The sequence below is a fragment of the Daphnia pulex genome, chromosome 10 (genome assembly GCF_021134715.1).
Source record: "Daphnia pulex isolate KAP4 chromosome 10, ASM2113471v1".
Classification (NCBI taxonomy): Eukaryota; Metazoa; Arthropoda; class Branchiopoda; order Diplostraca; family Daphniidae; genus Daphnia; species Daphnia pulex.
Window position 1 is genome coordinate 11,764,466 of NC_060026.1, and position 24,619 is coordinate 11,789,084.

The following is a 24,619-nucleotide window of genomic DNA, read 5'->3' on the forward strand; positions in this document are numbered from 1 at the left end:
CGGCAGGCTGATTGATGCTAATGATTTCTAAGAGACTATATACATCCGTGTATAGGCGATATATTTATAGGTCGATGTTTCGATTGGCAGCCAAACATGACTTTATTGACGCAAAACCAATAGAGACAAAAGGGGATCGACTAGACGACGTGCTGGTGTTATAGGACCGCAATTGCTAATGATTTCTTAGTATAAATATAATTCTTTTTATACAGTTTTTTATTTGTTGTCAAATTATATAAATTAATTTTAAATATCTTGATAGTGAACTGCGTTGTTATTAATAGTAAAAAAATGAAAAACCTAAGTATGGTGCATAGTTCAATTACCTTGTATCTTACGCTAAATATTTTAGTCGCGCGATTTCACCATCATCAAGTCGAAATCGCTTCTACTCTTAGCATGGTTAATATTTAAGGACTTTAAGACTTTAAGTCACACTTCCGATTGACAGGATTTGATGAAATTCATTAGAAACGGTGGTAATGATATTGATTATCATTGTCCTCAACAAGTTTTAATGAAAATTTCACCTTCATCGGAATGTCAAATCAATACTCAATTAAAGTCGAAAATATATACGCGAGCTATTTGAATTAAGTTGGTATAATACCATTAATAAGATTACTTCACTTAGTGAGCGTATATAACTAAAGATGATTAGATCAATCCTTTACGTCGATCTAATGCAAGGTGAATCCAGTCCACATGGTAGATTCGCAATTGTGATCAGAAACCGTAGCAAACGAGGACGAAATTGTATAGGAAAATGACCCTGTTTTTATTGCGCAGTTTCGTATCACAAGATAAACCCCCAAAGCTATTGCATAAAATTACATCATCGACGACTAGGGCTACGACGGACACCATTTTTTATTTAAATATTTCATTTGGTGTTACACTACTAAATATCTGAACAACGAACTGTTTTTCCAACATAAGTGGGTTTATGCACAGAATCAATCACCGAACAATATTGACGCCCACGATTTAATGTTGATGATTATCATTTATCGATTACATTATCGTAAAGTTGTATTAATCTAAGCTTTATATTTTGGTAAATTAATTTTCTAACCTGAAGTTCCGGCTTCGGGTACCACCGTAACGGCAATTACATTACACTCATTCTAGAATCTTTCAACTATATATCTTTAGGGCAATATTGATTACTACTTATGAAATAATCAGGGCGACTACTTTAAAACATAAATCCCAACATTTAATTAGAAATTGATCAACATCCGACTGTGCCAATCTCATTAGAGGAACTTTATCAGCGTTACTCGACGCTTGCATAAATCATAAATGGCCATTAAATTACTTAAATCGGATATCTTAAAAAAACTCTTTGATCTTTCTGTTAGATGATCAATACACAGAGATGATATGTGTATTTTTCCCCAGTTCTTATTGTCCTATACAACCAGGCAATTGTTCGACGAAGCATGCTTCTTTATATATAATACGTGGGAAGTACTACAAGAGGAACAGCACACACGCATCTATAAGGGACTATATACAACCATGTACTATAGGCGATATTTATAGGTCGTTTTTTCGATTGGCCGCCAAACATGTCGTTATTGACGCAAAACCAATAGAGACAAAGAGGGATCGACTCTCTATAACACAACAGACGACGTGCTGCTGGTGGTATACGCGACCGCCATCGTATTACTCTCTACCAGACGTGCGTCAATGATATTATAGAGCTCGCTTTTATCCCTCAATTCTCAAGGAACGCTCTAAGAAGCTTTTCACATATGTCGGCATCTTTTTTTCTTCTCCCCTTCCGATCTTGACAAAAATAAAAGATTACATGGTATATAGAAGGAGAGAGAGGCCAGCCTATATGTCATTATTCCAGCTCTCTCCGCTAGTTTTTCCCTCTATCATCAAGGAGAGAAAATATATCTAAGCCGTCAAGTGCCGCCGACGCCACCACCCAGTCTCTCTCTCTTTTTATATAATAGGCGGCTTATCTTTCTTTTTTATATATTATTAGATAGATATTTTCTATATAGGCCTATACACATCTCTATATACTATTACGATATCACATTTTGAGACCGCAATAGATTTACCAGGATTTGACATCGGGGAATGTGCTGTCTGCTGTGTGTGTTGGATATGTGCGCTTCTATATACCCCCTATGCGCGCGTGAATGATTTATAGTTGTCCGCTGCATGTATTACATTAGATTTTTCCCTTTTCCCACATACTTTGTGTTACGGATGGCCTCTGCTCGCGCGGTGTAAGGGCTATTAGCGATAAGCTATAGAGAAGAAAGTGCGTATAGATGGCTTGCTGGAGCTGGCTGGGTGGTAATGATGATGTTGAATCATCACGTCTACACAAGATCAGAAATGATGACATGTCGGAGCTAGGATCATTGTGTGAAAAATGTTATTTTATAAAAGAAAAGGGGGGGGGATATATTCGTAATGGATATTTATGTATAATACCGGAGAGCAACCTAAATATATACGGAAAGAAAATAAAATAAAAATTGTTTCCCTCTATTACCAAAATTGACTGCTGCGGATCTGCTGGTCAAACTTGATTTTATTGTAACATTACATCTTATAGCTATGTATATAATGGCGATGAGAGAGCGATTTGTTCAATATATATTTTATCCATTCCGGAGATGAAACCACTTGAGATAGATAGGCACGTTCTGTAAAGCGTGTGTATATACACACATATCCGAAATTGTCTATGCATCACGCGCGCGAATCGAAATTCCGATCACGCCGATGTGTGCTGTGCTGGTGCTGGGCTGTTGGCTGAGGGACGCGCGATTTGCTGGGTGCAATATAAAGCGACGGTGTGTTCCGCTATAGCTGTCGTCGCTTTTCCCCCCTTTTATACTAATCGACAAAGATGGTGATGTGTGTGTATACAATACACGGCACTATATATACTATACACTGTGTCTTGTTTTCTCTCTCGTCTGTTTTTCTTATCTCTCTGTTTCCTATTCAGCGCAGACAAAGCGAAATTACAACGCGCGGTCCAACAAAACATTCCGAAAGCTTCTCAGCACAGACACTTTTCCGCGTATTCCCTTTGATTCGCTTTCGTTCGCTTTGATTCTCTCTCTCCGCTTGATATAAAATATTATGCCGAATAGTTTAAACGAATGCCCACCTGCTGGCGTATATCCGTGTGTAATGTAGGTGAGAGGGCGAGGTCTAATCGGGTGAATAGATATCGAGGCATAAGGTGCGATGATTAATAATATACACACGTAATTCGGCGCGCGTGTCATTCTAATAATATGAATTTGATTCACAATAATTTCTATTCGCCGTGAAATATTTCGGATATTTGACTGCGTGTAGATGTCGAGGAATGATGGCAATCAAGACGTTGTTTAATAATGTACATCAGATGATCAAAGGAAGACATTCTCTCTGCTGTGTGTAATATAGGCAGGAGAGAGAGAGAGATATTGAACGTGCTGGAAACTGTTGTTTGAAATTGAAAATGCAATTATCCGCATAGTTTCTCATCTCTTCATCGAATGGTATATGTACTATAAAGGCGAAACCAGAGAGAGAGAGAGAGTAGCAGAGAGCTTCGGGAAAGACGTCAGGATTCCACACGCCCTAAAAAAATAAGAAGGGGGGGGGCTCCCTTCCCATATATATATATATTATACTACATATAATCCAATTCCCGATTTCATGTCGCCCTGTGCGCACGTGGTATGTATTCCTTATATACCGTCGTCGCTTAGAAAGTTGCCAGACACAGCACACATGGGATGGTTGGCAAAGCCCAGCTATATAGATAGTCTGAGACTCCGTGATGAGCATATTATTACATCGTCGGCAAAAGGAATCTTGAATAATATATTTTATACCTATAGGCTATTTAGCTTATCTACAGACATTTGAATTGCATATGCGTGGAGTCGTACAGTTCAAATTTGTGAAAAATTTAATTGTTGGATTTTTTGAGCGATCAAATTTCCGCAATGGCTTTTGGAATTTGTGTCGATGAATTGGCCTGTTTTTATTAGCGCAATTTATAATAAGAGGACTTTGTTGATTCATAAAAAAAATTATTTAAAATTAATTGATGGAATGTAGGGCACCTTATATAAATAAACTCTCGGGAAATCACACAGGCGCCGGCAGTCGATTTGGAGCGCACCGTGAAATATATGTCCAGTTGGCCAACTGCGCTTCTCGGTATATTTATGAAATACAGTATCGTCCAAAAAAATCCGAACACCATGGTCTCTTTCTTTATTTAAAAAAAATATTTGTGCATTTTATTCTTAATTCTAATAAATGAACTTTGTAAAACAATTAATTCTACACATAATATGAAGTCTTGAATGTTAAAAACAAAGAATCTACATTAAACTGGGCTTTTGAAAAAGAAGTGCGTTTGGATTTTTTTGGACGATACTGTACGATATTGAGATAGCCGATAGCTGAGCTGCCAGCTCTGTTGTGTGCATCAGCACACGGCGTAATTATTTATTTTTTATTTCGTGATAAAAAAAATACCCACACGCGGGATATTATTAAGTTAGTGCGTAATAAAGGCTGCAGGCTGCTGCAATTGCGTAAGCCTCTCTCGCGATACGCACCGCTCTATAGCTATAGCGTGCCCAGTCGCTTTTCAACGGCATATTAAATTGCGAAACGCATTAATAAAAATTAAACGAATAAATAAAATTGCCCCGACAAATTATATCTCCATTTTTCCCGTTATAACTCGAAAATATTTATCTTCGAGAAATTCCACCCAAGTTTATTTCTTGTGTAAAATAAATTCATAGAAAAAAAAAGAGTCGGGGTTCAGATTTCTTTACATAATACAGTCAGCCCGATAAAAGATAAACAGTTGTACAAATTCAGAGAAAAAAGGAAAACAAAATAGAAGAATAAGCATCTCACAAGAATTATGTTGCGTCTTGTATAAATCTCTACAAAGAAAGTTCATCAGAAGGCCAACAACACAAACTCTTTTTTTTTTATCTTTCCCTTTTTCTTATATTCCTCAACCTCATTATATAATAAAGAATACATCAGAATATATCGAATGAAATAAAAGTCCGCCAGGTAAAAACGAAAATGGAAAAATAAAACGGGACTGATAATAAAAACAAGAAAAAGAAAAAAAAAAGAAAACCCTAATCGACCGTGATAGTCTTATAGCAGTAGTAGTATAGTAAGTCTCGAGAGATATTATTATCATTATAATAAATATACAAAGACGAAAATGGCGCGCTGTGAATGTTCATGTTGGCTGGTTTTCTCGGTTTGTAACGAAAAGATGTTTTTTTCTTTTCCATCTTGAATTTTCGTTTTTTTTTTTAGCTATGCCGGTCACGAACGACCTTGCTCCCGCCATTGTTTTAAACATTTCGTGAGCCAATCTGAAGTCGTCGAGATGTTCCCAACTGAGACGAAAGGAGCTGGGCTTTTGCAGATGTTCATTTTAGGCAATAAGAGAAAACTAATGACTGCTGTGAACTTCTCCTCATATAGGTCTACACACGGCAGCCATATAGCAGCTAGCAGCAGCAGCCGTTCAGAATCGGCACGATACGGCGCATTGTTCAAGGTGTCGCTGATACACAAGGAAACATTTCTCTATATGCTGCGCTGCATATCGTTATGGGGTTAGAGAGTTTCTAACATTTACAAAGAACTGGCTGATGTGTGTGTGTGTCTGTGTGTGTAGACATACCAGGCGAAAAAAATAAAATAAAATAAATACCAACACGAAAACATTTTTCTTTCTATTTTATATATTATTATCTAGACTTTTCACAGGGAGCTGCTGCTGCTGCTGTACATATTAGCCAACCAGATGCTGCCCAGTCCATCTATAGCCTGCTGATGGCGGAGAGCGACGTGACCCACCGGCATAATATCGGTTAGTATATAATCAGACAAACTATTAATATTGGATGTGTATAGTTATAATATACATTTCTATATGTATATGTGCAGCAGCCAAAAGGGCAGCAACCGGTTTCTCCGACGTGCTGGCCCCTATTAACATTTTTTGAAGAGAAGAAGAAGTCAGGGACAGCAGCAGCACAGAGGGCTCTAATTTTCTATTTTCTACCTAACAATTCTTTACGACGTATCTCGTATCTCCACAAATGAGCGGAGGGTGCTGATGGCTATCCAGCGCTCCCAGAGAGACGGACATATATACTACTATATACCCAACAATATTCATTTGCATTATATCTTTTCCTTCGGAGCCCCCTCTCTCTCCCTCTCGCATGCAACATTTCCTCATGGCATAAATTATATTCATCATCTTCTTTCTTGTCCGTCTAGGACCTCACAAGGACTATTTCACCGACTGACTGACTTTTCGTGCTCCTTCTCTCCAAAGTCGTCTTTCTTTCTTTTGCTCGTCAGTAGACATCAGTCCGCCCCCTTTATATATAGCCAGCCACAAGGCCCCCTTTGCTCTCGTCTCTGCTGTGTGCATGTTTTGTATAGGCTAAGACACATAGCTCGTCGCGCTATATAGCTGTATACCAGTGCTGTGTATAGATCTATCGGATGATGCATGTCTGCCTTCCAGCCCCCCGCATCTTTTTTTTTTATCTGAGCGGCGGCGAGCACAGGTCGTCTCGCGTCTCCATCCGTCAATTAACTTTCAACGGATGAGAGACGAAACTGAAGTCAAATTTACTTTTTTTTTTCTTAGAGAAAATTTTTTCGCTGGAGGAATTTTCTCTCTCACAAAGTTAATACGCGCGTTATCTCGGGGAATGCGAAGAGTGAAAGGGCGATTGACCTGATGAAATTTTTCGAAAATTTCAAAAAGCCCGCGCGCGGTTTCCCTTTGAATTTTTGAAAACCGCATAGCAAATCATCCCAGGTGAAAACAAATTTCCTTCCCAAACAACAACGAAAAAAAGAAGGGTAGTAAATTGTATTATTTCTTTCCTCCTTTCTAGAAATATAATTCACTCGTCGACTCTGCTGCTGCTGCTGGCCCGGCTACAAAAAATAAAAAACAAAAATGTTTGTTTTGTGTGTGTTCTGCCTTATCCTATTATTTCCCTTGCGACATGCCCATGCTATTAAAATGGCAATATAACCAGCGCTGGCCAGGGCCAGGAATGGTGAACAAACATAAACGCCGATTCCTCCTTATTCCTTTTTTTCTTTCCCAATGTGACGACAACTCGGTAAAAGAAAAAAAAGAGACAAGAAAAACTTTGCCGACCATTTTATATATATTTTTGTTTCTAAATTTTTCTTTTATTTCAATTCCGCAGGAGAAATTTCATCCGATAGTATACAGCACGAGAAAGCTCTTACTAAATCCTTGATATCCCTTTTTAACGATCCATCTGCATCATGAGCTGCCCACCGTTGATGGCGGATGCTGCGATGCTGTTACAATAAATCGGGAGCGGTCCCCCTTTAAAATTTTCGAACCCGCAATATTTTAATGAGGACTCGTGAGATCGTCGAGCTGGCGAACAAGGAGAGAGAGAGAGAGTTCATCTGCTGTGCATACAGTATATAGCTATATTATTATAAGCTGATGAGGATATTACGATTCCAGTCGACCGCGAATAATGAAAAGGAATTAAAGAAACAAAAAAAGGTTAGATGGATTTTAGACAAATAAGGAAAATCAACCGCTGAACTTTTTAGTTTCGGCGCACCGCAAATTGATTTTTCCACGATTAATAATTGGGTTTTTTTCTTTTCTGAAATACCCAAACGAACTTGCGCGTGCATGTATAAATAACCCCGGTGTAAAAAACAATAAAACACTTGAACCCCTCTGATATTTTTCCCATAATTTTTTTTTTCGTCGTTAAGAAATTAGCGGAACATAAAAAATCATTTTATTTGAATAAAAAATTATTATTCTCCTTTTTTTCTTTCTTTTTCAAACGCTGATTATTGTCTTGTATAACGAGCTGCAAGCGCGGCAGCCTAGAGTTGTTAGCTTATTCTTGGCTATATAATATACCAGCCGGAATCAATTTTCTCACGGTCTCCGCGCCGTCTTATCCTGTAAAAATGGCGGTTCTTTCTGTTTCTCTCGAGGCTTTTCTTAAAAAAAAATAAGTATTTTACACGAAAAAACAAAAAAATTAAAAGAGAAAATGGCGCGGCTTCACACACAGCACACACAGCCTTTGCAACATTCGTCTTGTGTCTTTCGGCCCTCACCAAATAAACACAGAAATGTTGGCTTGTAATTTAAGTATATATGTGTACACATTTCCATATAATTGGTTTGTGCCTTAAAAAAAAAAAAACACAACAGCAACTGTGTGGTGGTGGTGCTGGTGCTGCGGTTGTTCTTTTATTTTTCGCCATATAGCCAGAAAAGAAAAAAAAGATCCTTTGCTTTCCAAAGAGGGGGCACCCAAGAGTCATCATCTTGTATAGTCATGATTCCCATCCTAACAACGCACGCCACACGGTCCATACATCAAAACATGGGAGAGTAGAAGAAGAAGAAAAAATATACAAGTGGGCGCTGTTGATTACAGGTCGGTATGTATATAGTTATACTACATTCCCTCCCAAGTTCTTTCTTTCTTTCTCTCTTTCCTGTTTTTTTTTTTTTTTAATTCTTTCAAATGTTCAGAACCCCCCCTCTCCATGATGGAAGGAGCGCGCATTAACTCTCTCTCTCTCAGGAGCGCAGTTGGGTTGAAACAATCGTTGGAGGCTAGACAAAAATCATAAATAAAATGAAATAAAAAAGAATATTTATGGGCGAGCTCCTAGTTGGAAAAAAAAAGGAAAGACCAGTGGTGAGTAGCTAGTCCTTAATTCTTCTTTAAAAGTTATATGTGTCCGTAGGGCGTGTGCAATGATGGTGTATATAGACTGTAAGGTCATACACAGCACAAAAGACAGAACCAGTTTTCCTTACATATTTAGTGTAACCCGCTTGTTATATTATTATAAGCCCCTCTTCTAGGATTAAAACAAAAAACAAAATGAATGAAATTCAAAAAAAAATATTTAACAATTTGGCGCCTATACGTAAGACGACACGAACGAAAGAAGAAAAGGGGTTTAAGCAGAAATATATATATAGCCAGGCGTCGTAGGGATATTATGTAATGCATTAACGATCGGTCGCTGTATTATAATCTGCGAGGAAGAGAGAGAGAGAAGAGGAGAAGGTAAAGGGGGGAAAGAACACGATAAAGGCGGGGTTAGCGATGTATTTAATAAAATAACAACCGGCAAAAATGTCTATAACCGGACCGATGGGCTTCTTAAGTTACCTTTCAAATGCGCCCTCGTCTGTCCATTTTAGAGCTGGTACACAGGACAGGACAGACTTATATATGTGATGTTGGAAAACCTATACGGAATCGTCGGCATCACCGTTTCGATGATCGGCTTATCCATAAAACCCAGAAAAATGTACTAAAAGGGGGGGAGAGACACTTTTTCTTTTTTTAAATAGATTAAATATTTAAAGCCTATATAAAGTGACATGTCTAACAATGATGGGAAACGTTCCTTTTTTTCTGTGTGGATTGTGGGATCTAATTGCATTCACCGAATGCTTTGTCTTTTACAAACGCCGTACTAAATTTTATATTCAAATGTTTAGTTCGACCGGCGGTGACGTACGGTGATGACTATATTTAATTTATTCAACTGCTGTTGAAATCGGTTGAAATGAGTGAGAATCTTTTTTGTGGGACGCACAACCTTTAATCAGTTTTTGATAGAAAGAAAATTGTCACATCTGCTTTGACAGCAGAATATGAATTTGAAGCGATAATAATTGATGTAAAACATCCACTCAATAGAGGATGTAACTAAAGAACTGTCTTTCTTACACAGTTGACGAGTGATAACCACAAGATCTGTCACGAATTTGATGTTAGCACAGGTATAGACTAACATTTATGGAATTCAAGATAACCATCGTTGTTTCTCGAGGTTCTCAGTTTATATTCAGAGTACTCCTTCTCATTAAAATATTACGTCAACTTCAAGTGAATGAATGCTTCATTTCAGTAATGGGGAGTGCTCGCCGCAGTACTGCAATTAAGCTTAAATCATTGACTTTTACCGGACATCTGAAATCAAAATTGAAATTTAAGTTCAATAAGAAATTTGTTAGGTACTAGTTATAGCTAGTGTGAATACCTTGCCCGGAACAGCTCTGTTGAAGGGTACTCACATTTTCCAAGTAAAATACCATTGTGTATAATTGCATCATGCGTAGACAAACATAGCTCGCTAAAATGAATCTCAATAGCGACGAGGCAGTAAAGCCAAACGATAAAATTCAGAAGACAAATCACCCTTTCTGGAAATGCAGTCAGATTCGGTCAGATTCCATGCTCTATCTTTGAGTTAACTATCGACAGGTTCGGATGTAAATGATTTAAACTGGAGACGATTTATTTTTATTGAGTAGAGGAACGGTGGAACGCGTAGTCTACCTATCATAAAGGATAATTATATCGGATAATTATTTCCTTAACAATGCATTTTTAGTAGGACTGGAATATTTGTTGTCTATCAAACATATATGTTGATCATTGTCAATAAACCAGATTTTTTTTAAATCTTGATAGTGAGCGTCGTTTATAACAATTGTATGGACATTTAAACAAAAGTTTTATTAATCATTCAATTGCAGTAAATTTTACGCAGATAAAAAATGATTATCAATTTCATCATTATCAGCCTCCAACCGTTATCCCTTAAGATTAGAAATTTTCTATTCATTTATTAAGTAAGAGTCGGTGAATCACATTTGTTTGATCTTCTGCTTGTTTGCGAGCCAACGTCAAGGAAACAGGCAACTCAAACAACATGTCTGATGTCAAGACTCTCTTACAATCTAATTAACACCACATAAAAGGTGAATAATAAATGAACGAAATCATTGAACTTGATTGGTGAAATTGATTTTATTTAAGTTACTATGCTGAGTGGTGTATGCAAATGTAGACGTTCAAATAGATCTCTTTCGTCGATTCAATGCAAGATGAATCCAGTTCGCAATTAAATATTGGCATTTGTGCTCATTAACCGTCAAACGAGGATAATATTGCATAGGTAAGTGACGTTATCTTTTTACGCAGCCTCGTTTCACAAGAACTTCTCCCCCCAAGCCTTTGGTATAAAATTACAACATGGGCGATTACACGGAAATCGTTTCTTAAAGTGACATGTCTATAACGGTCTATAAAAATGATAGGAAACGTTCTTTTTTTCTGTGTGGATTGTAACTTGCATTCACCGAATGCTCGCATTTTAGATCAGAATCCGTAGCAATCGAGGACAACGGTTTATTACGAAGTCTTTACGAAGTCTCGTTTCACTACAAAACCCCCCAAGCCTATTGCATAAAATTACAATATCAGCGATTAGGGCTACGACGGAAAGCGTTTATTATTTCAATGTTTCATTTTGGGTTACAATAATGAACTATCTGTAAATGAGTTGTGTTTACAATGTCTTTTGCCTTGTGCACACAATAAGCTACATAAACAATGATGGTTCCACTGAAAGAGTGAGTGTGAAACCATCTTTTGATTTCATAGTCGTAATGATATATCTCTTAATACTTTATATTTTGGCAATTAAACCAATGTCAGCAGATCTATTCAAGGACAACTCTTTCCATTAAAGATATTTAAAAAATATTCATCCCAATATTTTAGTAGCTCGCCGCCTTGGCTAGAGATGTCTCGAATACAAATTAAATTAACAAAAACGTGTTTATAAGAAGGGAAAGCGATTATGTATAGTGATTATACCATCGACGTTCAAGTAGCAGTTACTGTATGCTTGACTCGAGTGATAACGACAATTCCACAACCTCTGTTTAAAATCTGCATCGAATTAAAAAAAGTTCACTGTTTCAAAATTAAAAAGAATCGTTCCCAAATACAGCAGAAATCGGAAAAAATTAAAATTGGCTTTAACGGCCCCAAAATTTTGTCCGCTTGTTGCTTCGAGCAATCGGCCCGCACTGAACGGGTCTATCGCAATCGATCGCAATCTTTTTTTCCGGTTTTAACATCAATCAAATATTTTAATAGTGCAACGCTATGAAACCTATGAAATCAATAGTTACACTGCTACGCTTACGGTTTGAAGTTTATATTCGCTGTTATGTATGGGGTTATTTCTCCTAAAAATAATATAACCCAAAGACAAAGGCGGAGCGATGACAAACTGTTCAAAAGGATACATATATTTCGAGTACTGGCCAGCAGCAAGAAAGAGACAGAGAAACTTGTGAAAGAAGAAAGCTGGGAAATTGTACCACAGCTGTAATTACCCTCTATTTTTCTTTCTTATTAGTGCCCGGTGTACTTATATAATACTCTCAGCACATCATCTCCCCCCCCCCCCCCCTTTTCTTGTACTGTTAAATCGCCTTGGGTGACTCGCTCGACAAATAGTTGATTCCACATTTTCAGTGGCCATTTTACATCACAAAAAAAGGAAACAAAAGAAAAAGAGAATAACCACGTCGTAAGTCTTGAGACTCTGTCCAACTCGCCGCTTCCGTCGTTTTCATTCTTTATACGTTCGCCCTATTTTTCCGGATAATATTGATGGGCACCACTTAATTCCCTGCGTCGACTTGATGTATATCAACCAGTCAACAGTCTCCCCGTGCTTATATTTCTCTCTGAAAAGAAAAAGAAAAAAAAGAATCTCTTTGTGTTAGTTGTCCGGTTGACAAATGGAGCACCTGACTATCGCCCACTTCTATGAATCCTGCGGTGCGGAATAAATCGCTTCTTTATATCGCGCAACAACTCATTCAGCGTGCAGAACCCGGCAGAACCCCCGTCACCGTCACCCGATGAACTGCAACCACCGAACAGATGATCCCGCTCACGCAGACCGGGGTGCGCGGGGGCCGTCCGATTGACAAATTTCTGGCTGCTGTTCCCCCACTGATAACAAATACAGCGCGGGCTGTCATTTCACAAAAAAAAAAATGTAAACGCCACACCCGCTAACATGTTATATAAGACTTCCCAAGAGAATTGATTTCGTCTATTAAAAGACTGACCGAGGTGATTATTAAACAAAATTCGGTAGAGCGCGGGAGTTTAAACTGGCTGGGGGCCGCGGAGACGTGACGCCTTTGAATTTACATTTTTTTCGTGATACTATTCGTCACGACGAGTGACGGATGGCCCCCGACGTCGGGGCACCCAATTTAAGCCGCTTTCGTTTAGATCAGCGCACGCCCCCCTCCTCGTCCACATACATACATACATCCTGCTTTCTCTGCCGGATTATTAGGCGCCTGGCCTGGCGTCGACGTCGCCAAAACAACTGGGCTACAGCCCCTTAGAGATTGACTGGTGTGGCTGGTGGCTCTCAGAGAGCGGGAAACAACGTCGAACCGGAGTCGCTTTACATCCGTCGAATTTTTGTTTTTTTGTGTGTGCTTCCAGGGGACTAATTTACAGCCCGTCAAACTACTCCCGATCCAGCTGTAAATCACCTTAGATCCAATCCTTCCACCTACCTCCCCCTCTGTTTTCATTTTGTAATTCTTTTTTTTTCTGGTTTGAAATCTCAACTGCGATTTGAACGCCATCTGTCAATCGATATTTGAAATTATTTTGGTTTGTAAATGACACCGCTAGATGGCGAGTAGATCGCTTTGAAAAGACCCAATTGTTTGGATTTTCGGTGCATTATTCAAGAAAAAAGCTAATTGAAATTGATCGTGACTTTCTAATGTTCTAGAATAATCTGCGCTTGTATATGTTGCTGGAACTCCGTGAGATCCATTTACTAAAATCTCGGATTTTAACGTTTTTTGATCCGACGTTTCCGATATAATTTTTCCGCTCCAAAGACCTCCCTATCCCCCCCGGCAAGCAAGGACCCGGTACAATACAAAATGAATCTCTCCATTTTCATTTCATCTCTTATCGTTTCGCTCTTCAAAATGTGTTTGATTTCATTATCTGGAGAGCACTTAACAATTATCTAACGTTATCTCCCTCCTCTACAACCTCAAACAACTTTTAATGTCTTATTGTCTTAAGCCCCCCTAATTTTGAACGAAAAATCCGAATTTTTTCGTGAGAGTATTAAAATTTTCCCCACGATAAAATAAAATTTTGATTAGTTAAAGTTGATGAAAATTAAGAACACGAAAAAAAAGTACGTACACAGGATGGAGATGATGGAAAAACGAAACGCGGTGAAAAGAGAAGGGAGGGGAGAGAGACCTTGGAAACCCGAACGTCGCTGGCCATTGGCTGGGTGGGAAAGGGAAGGGGGGGGGGAGAAGAGAAGAAGTATAAAAGAAAAAGGAGGGGGGAAGAAAGACTCGGATGAAACTAGAGAAAATGAAAGAGAGGAAGAGAAATTGAGGACGGGTGGAGAATGGGGGGGAGGGGAGGTGGATCGGGAGGGTTGGAAAAATAAAAAGAACCTGCTGCTGCGAGTGTGTGTAAGGTGCTGGTGCTACTATCGAATGTTTCTCAACTGCATTTTGTTTGTTACTTTTTCATCCAAAAAATCAAAACGTACTACGAAAACCGAATGCATTTCAATTCGCCCAATAACACAGTCTAGCATCTAATTAAACGAATTATTAAATAAGAAAAGTCGTGAAATAAAAGCGCAAGATGAAAGAGCGAAGCCCAAATTGGATCAATTGCGAGTTGCGTGGCGGCGGTGGATATTGAATTGAAATAGCGCCTCTAGTGGCGGCCATTGCGAACTGCAAGAATCCACCGCCAGAGGAAGTTGTGTGTAGCTCAGGGTGGGTGGTATACATTGGGGAGGGGAGAGAAGAAAAGAAGGAAGAAGAAGGAGAAGAAGATGATGAAAAAGAAAAGGCAGTTGGCTCTGGTTCTCGCCATGGTGAACATGTGCACGTCTCGATGAGAGACGCCACCGTTTCTTCTATTTCTCCACACAACTTCAGACGAACTGAAAGGGAAAAAAACAACACAACAACAACAAAATGGAGGCGACAGAGTTGTACGCCCCAAACTATCACCGAAAACAGTTGAAAGTGCACGACAACAGCAGTGTGGGAGCAGCCTGTCCCGATCAAACGACGACAACAACCGAGGAAGAAGACGAGTTGTTGTTGCTGCAACAACAACAAGATGACAGGACCCACATCAGTCGGCTCTACCCAGAGATCCTGGCCATCATTTTCGGCATGTTGGAAGTGAGGGATCGCGGGCGGGCGGCCCAGGTTTGCCAGACGTGGAAGGAGGCGGCCTATCACCGCTCGGTTTGGCGATCCTGCGAGCCGAAATTGCATTTGAGACGGGCCAATCCGTCACTGTTTCCCAGTCTGGTCCGCCGGGGCATCCGCCGAGTGCAGATCCTCTCGCTGAGGAGGAGCCTCAGGGACGTGACGCAGGGACTGCCCAACATCGAGTCCCTGGACTTGAGCGGCTGCTTCAACGTCACAGACATTGGCATCGCTCACGCCTTGACGGCCGACGTGCCCACCCTGAAACGGCTCAATTTGAGTCTCTGCAAGCAGATCACCGACTCGAGTCTCAGCAAATTGGCCCAGTACTGCCGACAGCTCCAGGAGCTCGACCTGGGCGGATGTTGCAATGTCACCAATGCGGGTCTTTTGCTCATCGCCTGGGGTCTCAAATCCCTCAAGAGCCTCAACTTGAGATCCTGCTGGCACGTTTCCGATCTCGGCATCGCCAGTCTGGCCGGACTCGGCTCAGACGCTGAAGGCAATTTGGCCCTCGAACACCTCGGACTTCAGGTACCTGTTTTTTGTTTGTTTTCCCAGGTTTTTCTTTTCTATTTGGTGTTTGTGTTGTTTTGCTGGAAAGGGAAAGGGAAAAAAGAGGGAGGGGGAAGGTCGAAAACAACCGAAACTGGTTGGCCCATGTTTTTGACGTAACAATAATAGCAGACGACGCGTGACGCCCGCAGCACCGCTAGCGGCTTTAATCGACAACTCGGTTTAATTATTCGCTCGGTTTTTTATTATTCGTTTATTTGATCTACCCCCCGGGGAAATGATTTCATAGTCTATTTTGAAACAATCAAACGCCTGGTTTTTATTTAGAAAGTCTATTTTTATTTTTAAATTTTGAGATGATTAAATTACAGCCAGTAGGGCATGAATAAAGCGTAAACTAATATTTGAATTTCTTTTTTACATAAACAGGATTGTCAGAAATTGACTGATGATGCGTTAATGCACGTCTCGACTGGTCTGAAACAACTCAAATCCATCAACTTGAGTTTCTGCCTGTCCATCAGCGACAGCGGGCTCAAGTATTTGGCCAAAATGCCGTCACTGGCCGAGTTGAACCTACGATCCTGCGACAACATTTCCGACGTCGGAATGGCCTACCTGGCCGAAGGAGGATCGAGGATCACATCCCTGGACGTTTCGTTCTGCGACAGGATCGACGACCAGGCCGTCGTTCATGTAGCCCAGGGACTGGTCCATTTAAAGCAATTATCTTTGAGCGCCTGTCACGTTTCGGATGAGGGTCTCATCCGGGTGGCCCTGTCACTCCTCGACCTCCAGACGCTCAACATTGGCCAGTGCAGCCGCATTACGGATCGGTCCATCCAGGCCGTCGCCGATCATTTACGCAAATTGCGATGCATAGGTAACGTTTTGATTGATATTTTAAGGTTTTTATTTGAATTTGATATTTAACGTTTAATTGAATCGTTTTTCAGATCTCTACGGGTGCACGAAAATCACCACTTCCGGATTGGAAAAAATCATGAAACTTCCAGAGCTCAGCGTCCTCAACCTCGGACTGTGGCACATTCGATGACAATTTGGCCAATTTTTTTGGAAATTTTAGGAACGAAAACAAAAATTATTTTGATGCATTTCCATTCGAGTTGGAAATGCTTTATGTGATACCAGGAAAACAAAATGGGGGATAAGACAAAATTCGGTCGATTTAGTTTTTTTTTTAGTTTTTTTAAAAACTATTTTAAATCCCCTTCTCCCAGACTTTATACGACTAAATTTCCCTCTCTATTTTTTCCAAAATTTCACGCCATTTTTTGCTGATTGCGGGAAAACAACAACAAAATAGTGCGAGTGAGACACGGCCAACTATTTACCACGTGATAATGATAATGGGTAATAATTAATTAATTATTTTTGGTGGGACGTCTGGGAGAGGATCAATTGAATCGTTTTTTTTTTTATTATTACTATTATTAATTTTGAACTATTTTTTTATTTTGTTTCTTCGATTGTCCTGTTTTTTTTTCGTGCTCGTTTCAAATTTTTGGTCAACTTTTCCTGATTGCAATGAAAAGAAAACTGTTTTTGATTTTTTTCTCACCGATTCGAAAAAAAATTGGAAAAACAAGAAATTGTTTCGCTCAAGAGAGAAAATAGGCAAATATGAAATCTAAAAATAATAATGAAAAACAAACAAAAAAAACAAACGGTATAAATAAAACAATCGACTTCTTATCCAGTAGAGACGAAATATATTTCACCTGTCATTCGAAATTTGATTCTTGTTTTTCTCTTCTTTTTTTATTTATTTTTTTTTTTTTAGTATATTCATCCGAAATATCTAGAAGATAAAAAATTTAGTTTTTTCTCTCTCTCTTTAGGGTATAGAGTCTTAAGTACTTTCAAAATCTCCAAGTGATTGTAAAACTATGTGCGCATTAGAAAAAGAAAATCCGCCAAAAGGACCTGGTCCCCCCCATGTCTCGGAAATAAGGGGGGTTTTGGACAATGTGAAATAGAGGGTCAGAGTTTGAACATTTTCTTATATTTTATATTGTCCAGCAGCTCAAAGAAGAGGAAATAAAATAATAAAAGAAGCTTTTAGGAATTCAAAAAAAAAGAGACGGCAAAATGGAACTGTGAAAGAAGAACCCGGGGGCTGGCGGCGGCGCCATCCGGCGGAGTAGAAAAAGGAAGAGGAGGAACCCAACCCGAATCATTTTTTTTTTCCTTTTCAAACGAAATCCGAGAGAGATTTGAAATTCGAATGCTCTCCCCCCTCCTCATCCTCCACCCACATATAATACCAAGTCCTTTCTCTCTGCTGTTCTACTTTTCCCTTCGAGCTCGCCATGTATCAAAACTTCTTATTTTTCACTCGATTGGACGCCATCATTTTCTGGCAAACTTTTTATCAAATGCTGTACACATCGAAGATAATAACGTCTCAAAAGTTGGTCAATGACACATGACGGAGGGAAAGGTATATTTATTATTTATTAAAATTTCATGCAGGAATGAAATTTAACTTGTTTGAGTTTGAAGTTGTAAAATAAAGTAAACTCAAGACTTGAAATAAGAGACAGGATGGTAGTTTGGGAGAAAGAAATTTTTTTTTCTTTTAGAAAACCTTAGTCGACAATATGTTCCATTGAAAAAAAGAAGAAGGGACGGATGGATTCAATGGATGTTCAAACTGCAATCCGACCTTTTTTCCCTCCGTCCTTCCCGGTGAACAAGTGAGTCCCTTTTGGGCATTCACTAAGAACTATGCTGATTTATTTCATTTGGTCCCAAAAAAAAATTTCTACGGCCTTCACTAAAAGAAATTCCATTCCATTATAACTCAATCTCGGCAAACATTTTCCAGATTTTTTTTTCGAAAAAAAAAGGGGCTCATGGAACCAAGTCGGATTGCTGACCACTAGATGGCCGTAGCCGCCGATCAACTTTCCGGGAAAATTCAAAATAGAAGAAAAAGCCCAAAAACAAAAAGGAAACGTTCATCAAGTTGCAGATATGAAACAAAAGTGGACAAACGGCCAGCGGGGATTTCACGGTATTGATTCATTATTCATTCCCGGGTAGAAGGAGGATTTCATCACGAATGAATACACACAATATAAAATGATCTCCAACCAGTATTATATGCACCACCAAGTCTCGGGAACCCAATAAAGGAAACGAGTTCTGTCAGACTAAGTCCCGCTCATATTTAATGGTCGACCCACCACACAAAGTTTAAACCAAAATCCGTGGGCCGCCGTAAAACTTTGTGTCTATCCCCCCACCATTTCCATGAATGGGTAAAATATCAAACAAAAGGAAGAACAAGATTTTCTCCCCGGATGTCACTTTTTTTCTTCCTTCTTTTTCAAAAAATATTTAATACCTAATACAATCCACAGGCTGGTTGGGTATATATTATTCATAATCTAAGAGTTATACGATGATGACGATGATGATGATCCATTTTTCATTGGGCGTTCCAGATTGGTTTGTTCCGTGTTTTTCATCTTTTCGTCTTTTTGTTTTTTTGTTCCCATAAACAAAAATAAAAATTCGTCCAACTCTTTTTTGTGTGTGTTGTTGTTGATGTTGTTTTATGTTTCATTTGTATATGTATCTATCCAATTCCATCTTTGCTTCCCACTCGACTCTTTTGTGAAACTGATTGACGTGCCCTCTCTCTCCCCCAAGGTTCCCTCCTCCTCCGATCCGGATTCCGGTTCAAAAAAAAAAAGGAACGGGAGTGGAACATTGCGTGTGCGTGTGGGGTCGATCTGTGACTGCTGTGCTGCTTGCGTATAGAGCTCGAGCTGCTGTATTTTGTATTTTTTCCCCCCAAACTCTTTTTATTAAAAAAGTAAAAAAGAAAGAAACGAACTCTCTCATTAATTCAACCGTCGAAAAATCCGGGTGGGCTTGTCTCCATAGCTCCTTGACGTTTTTCCTTCTTCTTCTTCTTCCTTTTATATTGTCTATCTGCTGCTGCTGCTGAGCGCTGGGTGCAACATATGAGCATGAGCTGCTGTGTGCTGCCTGCCCATCAACAAGTTCAACTTTGTCACGACAGTTTTTTTGTTTCTTTATTCTTTGTATGTCCGTGGAAAAAATAAAAGGATAAACTCAAAAGAAAACGAGCTATAGCTTCTATATAGTTTCCCTTCAGACCGCATCAGTCGAGTTGATATTTTCTTTGAGGTCGTGTTCTCTCTAATTTTATTTAAAACAAAAACCAAACAAAAAAGCAGATTGATATGAGTGTCGACCTTGATAGAATCACACACGGCTGGCCGGAGGTAAAATAATGAAATACAAAGTCGTTCTTTTTGGGGTTTTTTTCAAACACGAAATTCGAACGGCAACTGGTTCAAGACCATATCAACTTAACACGTCGTCCATTTAGTTCATTCGGTCAGTTATTCTTTTTTGTTTTTTGGTTAGTCAAATTAAATGAGAGATTTGCTATTGCTGGGTTATAGTCTCGTTAAATTTATGCAGAAATGACTTGATTTCTCTCACAAAAGAGAACACAAAAATAATCAAAATCAGGCACGCAGCACGACGACGAGCGGAGAGACTGCGCTGTCCGCGTGCGTAGAAAACTTTTTTATCATTGTGAATAATTCCAAAGTTTTTCAAACGGAATGGCGCTCGTCTGCCCATGGGCAGAGAGAGAGAGAGAGAAAAAAAAAACAAGACGAGCTCCAGCCATCTCTCGTCCTATATGTGACACGTCTACTATATATCCATACAATATGGAGAGATAGAAATAAGATCTAGGGAAAGTGATAGTGACAGAACGTTTTGTAAAGCTCTCAAACTGTTTTGTGTTTCGGCTACTATTTATGGACAAGAGTGCTTCACCTTTAAGAATTTCTTTTATACAATACAAAAGAGGAGGATACCAACAATAAAATAAAAAAAATATATTTCTTTCTTTATCATTTGTTATTTTTTCACGACCCTCCATATTTTTTTCCCGCGTTCAGAAAAATCGAAACGAAAATATTTTTCAACAACAACAACAACAACAACAAAAAAAGGGAAAAAGAGAACTATCCCCCGTTGATTGAAAGGGAGTTGTTACAAGACATATTGAAATGAAATACATCAGGCCCGGCGGTTAATGGGAAGGCGTGTGGTTCGAATAAATTAGCATATTACACTATAGGGGGAGAGAAAAAAAAAGAAGGTAAGTGAGTGTATAGATAAAAAGAAGAAGAAGAAAAAAAGCTTGCCCGGTGGTTTTTCTTTATATTCCCCTTCTTTCTGACCGCGGCCACACACAGCTCACGATCGACACTCTCCGCGTGGTGAATATTGATGGAGCCATATCTATCTATCTGCCACAGGCCCCGTCAATATTATATTTTTCATCATGGCATAGAGACATATATGTGTATGTGTGTGTGTGTATAGTCCAGATGAGTATACAGGACGAATTGATTGAAAATTCCGATCTGCACATTCCACACATCGAGAGTCTTATATCCATTTTTCTGACCGACCAAATAATGTAAAGAAAAAAAATCGATCGATACTGTACGTCTTCTTAAATAATATCGACCAACTGGAATTTATTTCATTTTATTTTTCTCGATTATGTAAAAAGAAAATAAGAAAACAAAAATCCAATCCAAATCGGAAAATAGGGAGCAATCAATCGATCCCAATAGGTAAAAGTCAGACAAACCAATTACTCTTGCGTGTACATCAACCCCTATTCTCTTAGCCCTGGATGTAAATAATCGTCTAGCGGTAAAATAAAATTTCCACACACACACAAAGGATCGATGTGATTATATTTTTGTTGGGTAAAAATATTGAAAAATTCCTTTCATTTCTGGATTAGAAATGTGTTCTTATTTATCTTTGTCTTTCTTTTCGAAACAAAACAAAAAATGTGGAAGAAGTATAGCGGAGACAGGTGTTTCTACCAGGTTATATATATATGTAGTTCCCCCCCCCTTCCCCTTCGCCGCCCTTCTGATGTGGGATGCTTGCGTAAAAAGTATGTTTATCCATTTGATTTCAATTTAAAAGCGAAACGAAATAACAGAATCTAAAGTGAGGGACTAGCGAGAAGAGAGCTGGAACCGGTATGCGTCTCTTATAAACAACGACAACACACACACACAAAGTTGTTGTTGTTGTTGTTGTCGGTTGTTAGATAAAAATAATTCTTGTAGAGAAAGGAGAGAATTCTTTTCCTGATTCCTCGTTTGAAAATAATAATGAAAAAAAGAAAAAGAAAACGACCGTGTAGAAGAATTGGAATTGTTCGAAAGGGTGGGTTAGACATGTGTCAACCAGCGCCTCTCTCTCTCTCTCTCTCTCCCACAGACTTTAATTTACTTAAAGACTTTTAAAAAGAGCGGCAGGAAAAACAATGGCATTTTATTGCCCTTTGTAAAATAGAGAGAAAACAAATCCCTTTTGGAGTTGAGTTTGAAAAAAAGAAAAGATTTTCGGACGTGTTCATCAACCGCTGCGATTCACATCGTCGGCGATAAATACAATCAAACGTAGTGCTACATAACACACAGCCCCCCTACTACCCAGTATATACGACTACCATCTGATAAAGTTAATTGAATACGCAGTTGTGTGGCGTAGTCTATCCAGAAAGAAAGAGAGAAAATGCCAAGAGCAATAACATTTACAGATTTTCCTTTTTGTTTCTTTTTCTTTTTTAGGAATCAATTCTAATGGATATCTGACGTTTGAAATCTAAGAGCGCGCCACTGCATGGGCTGGGCTCAAATCCATCCATCATTGGGCGGGAGAGTTAGAAGAGTCTAATATTATACGCTCACCGAGCCGCGATAAATAGAGCTACCGCTCCTGAACTGTTACAGTAGTAGTAGCCTAGTAGATATATGACTATCCTACCGTCTATTATGCCTATTATACCTTTTGGCAGCATGTCGTTAAAAGGAGAAAAAAAAAAACCGTTTCTTTATTATCTTTGGCACACGCGTCTAGACTCCGCCAAATACAGAAACACCTGAGCCTTGTTTAGGCAAATCTTTTATAACAGGTTGCACGGGATTTATAGCAACAGTCGTAGATTATAGTCTATATGGAAAATCGCTAATGACATAAATATGTGCTGGGGCAACGATGATGCCTGCTGGAGATTTGAAATAAAGATTGTTGATCGTGAGCCATAAAATTCAATTGATATCTTTTATCTCTTGAACATGTCAACGAAGAGAAATACCACACATGATGATGGTCGACCGTCTGTCGCCCATCATCGCGCATTTGACGATATTATTTGGTATGCATAACACACTTGGCTGCCTTCCCAAAAACAAAAAATAAATATCCAGTCCGGAAACAACAACCAACAAACAAAGTCAGCACGAAAATAAATAAAAGAATTTCCCCCACACAAAAACAAAAATATAAAAGGGCGTAGAGTTCTTACCGTTTAAAAACCGCACGGCTCTGGTAATAATCCGGAATAATCGTTTGAAACAAAACGATGTTATTGTTCTTCCACTTGTTGTTGCTGCTGCACCATTGCCCCCAAAATATATCACGGTCACCTTGTTCCTTTTTCAAAGTCCGGCAGCCGAGCAGAGACACATGATTATTTCAAAACACCGAAAAATATTCCCGAAATTAATTTTCCACAGTTCTTTTCTTTGCTTTTCTTTGATCTAACGGAATGACGAAACTTGAGCCGAAGAACTGCCGAAAAAGGCAAGCGGAAAATCAAAACTAAAACTTTCACGAGAAAACACACATGGAAACGAAAACGCACAGAAGTTATTTGTTGGCAAATCAAAGATGGAAAAACAACGCGGAACGAACGAACGAACGAAGTTGATGAGCGAAGGATTCGTGCGACCGCCGGCCTAGACGGCAGCCAACTTTCTGATGTTCAGTCCCGAGCACACAATATAATAGTAGCTCTCTGCTGTGTGGTGCAAGGGCAACTCTATAGCCACCTCCAGACATGCCCAGACCCCAGTCCCTTTCGTTCGTCCATATCACCGCGATATATATATAATAGACGAACAACCACAGAACCGAAGAAAAAGCCCCAGAAATTCTTTTCCGATAGGAATTGGAATAGGCTAAATAGTTTTGTTTTCAAACTTTTCCTCGACGGCCAGGGGATAAGAGACTATGTCATAAATAAAAAAAAAAAAAAAAATGGGGAAATACTACCACACTACTACACAGCAGACAGACACACACACGTATGTATATAAATTCCCGAACGTCACGGATGTTATTTTCTTCCTGGAGAAGGGATCAGGAGAGAGGCTAATCATTTACGAATGATTTTTTTCTTATATGTATTGTGTATTTCTTTTTCTCTCTCTCTATAATATATCCCGGCGCGCTTGTTTATACTATTTACACCACATTTGCATAAGTGTATAGAAAGTGGGTGGGTCCGCGTCTATACCCGGACCTTGATCAATCTCGTCGAAAAGGAGTCGCGCTGTCTGGTTGCTCTTTTTTGGCTTTTCCACAATAAATTGGGATTTCGATTAGCGGGAATTTAATAATCAAACGCAAGAAAGAAGAAGAAGAAGATGGACGGTTATATTGTGTGGGTGGGGGTGTAGAGATCCTATTAAATATACCAACATGTCTAATTTGTTGTCCAACATGGGCTCTGCTGTGTGCTCTCGGCTGTGCTGGGGCTTTTTAGATATTTCACCGCGGCTGATATTTAGTCGGAGATGTATAATATGTTGAGGTTATATCGAAAATAGGAAAGAAACAAAAGGGGGACGTATAATGTAGGCTGAACCAGAGATTTTGGAAGGAAAGTCGAAAGACCATATGGACGCCGGGCCATCGCCTTTCTTAATATGGACAAGGGAATTCCAACATTTTGGTATATATATAACTTGTCTTCTTCTATATAATACAATG

The 24,619-nt window shown here is 39.1% G+C and overlaps 2 protein-coding genes across 2 annotated transcripts in view; one reads left to right on the forward strand and one right to left on the reverse strand.

Moving 5' to 3' along the window:
- Window positions 1-23,610, reverse strand: part of LOC124206062 (protein Wnt-5b-like) — a 40,567-nt gene extending 16,957 nt beyond the window's left edge. Inside the window, exon 1 of the mRNA XM_046603690.1 lies at window positions 23,151-23,610. The gene's annotated coding sequence lies outside the window, so the exon portion shown is untranslated. The remainder of the gene's footprint in view (window positions 1-23,150) is intronic.
- On the forward strand, window positions 14,812-17,485 carry LOC124206061 (F-box/LRR-repeat protein 14-like). Its single transcript, XM_046603688.1, has 3 exons — window positions 14,812-15,748; window positions 16,160-16,613; window positions 16,687-17,485. The coding sequence occupies exons 1-3, from the start codon at window positions 14,972-14,974 to the stop codon at window positions 16,785-16,787; spliced, it is 1,332 nt and encodes a 443-aa protein (XP_046459644.1). The 5' UTR covers window positions 14,812-14,971; the 3' UTR covers window positions 16,788-17,485.
- Window positions 23,611-24,619: the final 1,009 nt, after the last annotated feature.

Bases quoted from the DNA above. Each gene is read 5' to 3' on its own strand.
- LOC124206061 (XM_046603688.1), top strand. From the start codon at position 14,972: ATGGAGGCGACAGAGTTGTACGCCCCAAACTATCACCGAAAACAGTTG. The intron at 15,749-16,159 runs GTACCTGTTTTT...TTACATAAACAG, and splicing joins TCGAACACCTCGGACTTCAG to GATTGTCAGAAATTGACTGA. The intron at 16,614-16,686 runs GTAACGTTTTGA...ATCGTTTTTCAG, and splicing joins ACGCAAATTGCGATGCATAG to ATCTCTACGGGTGCACGAAA.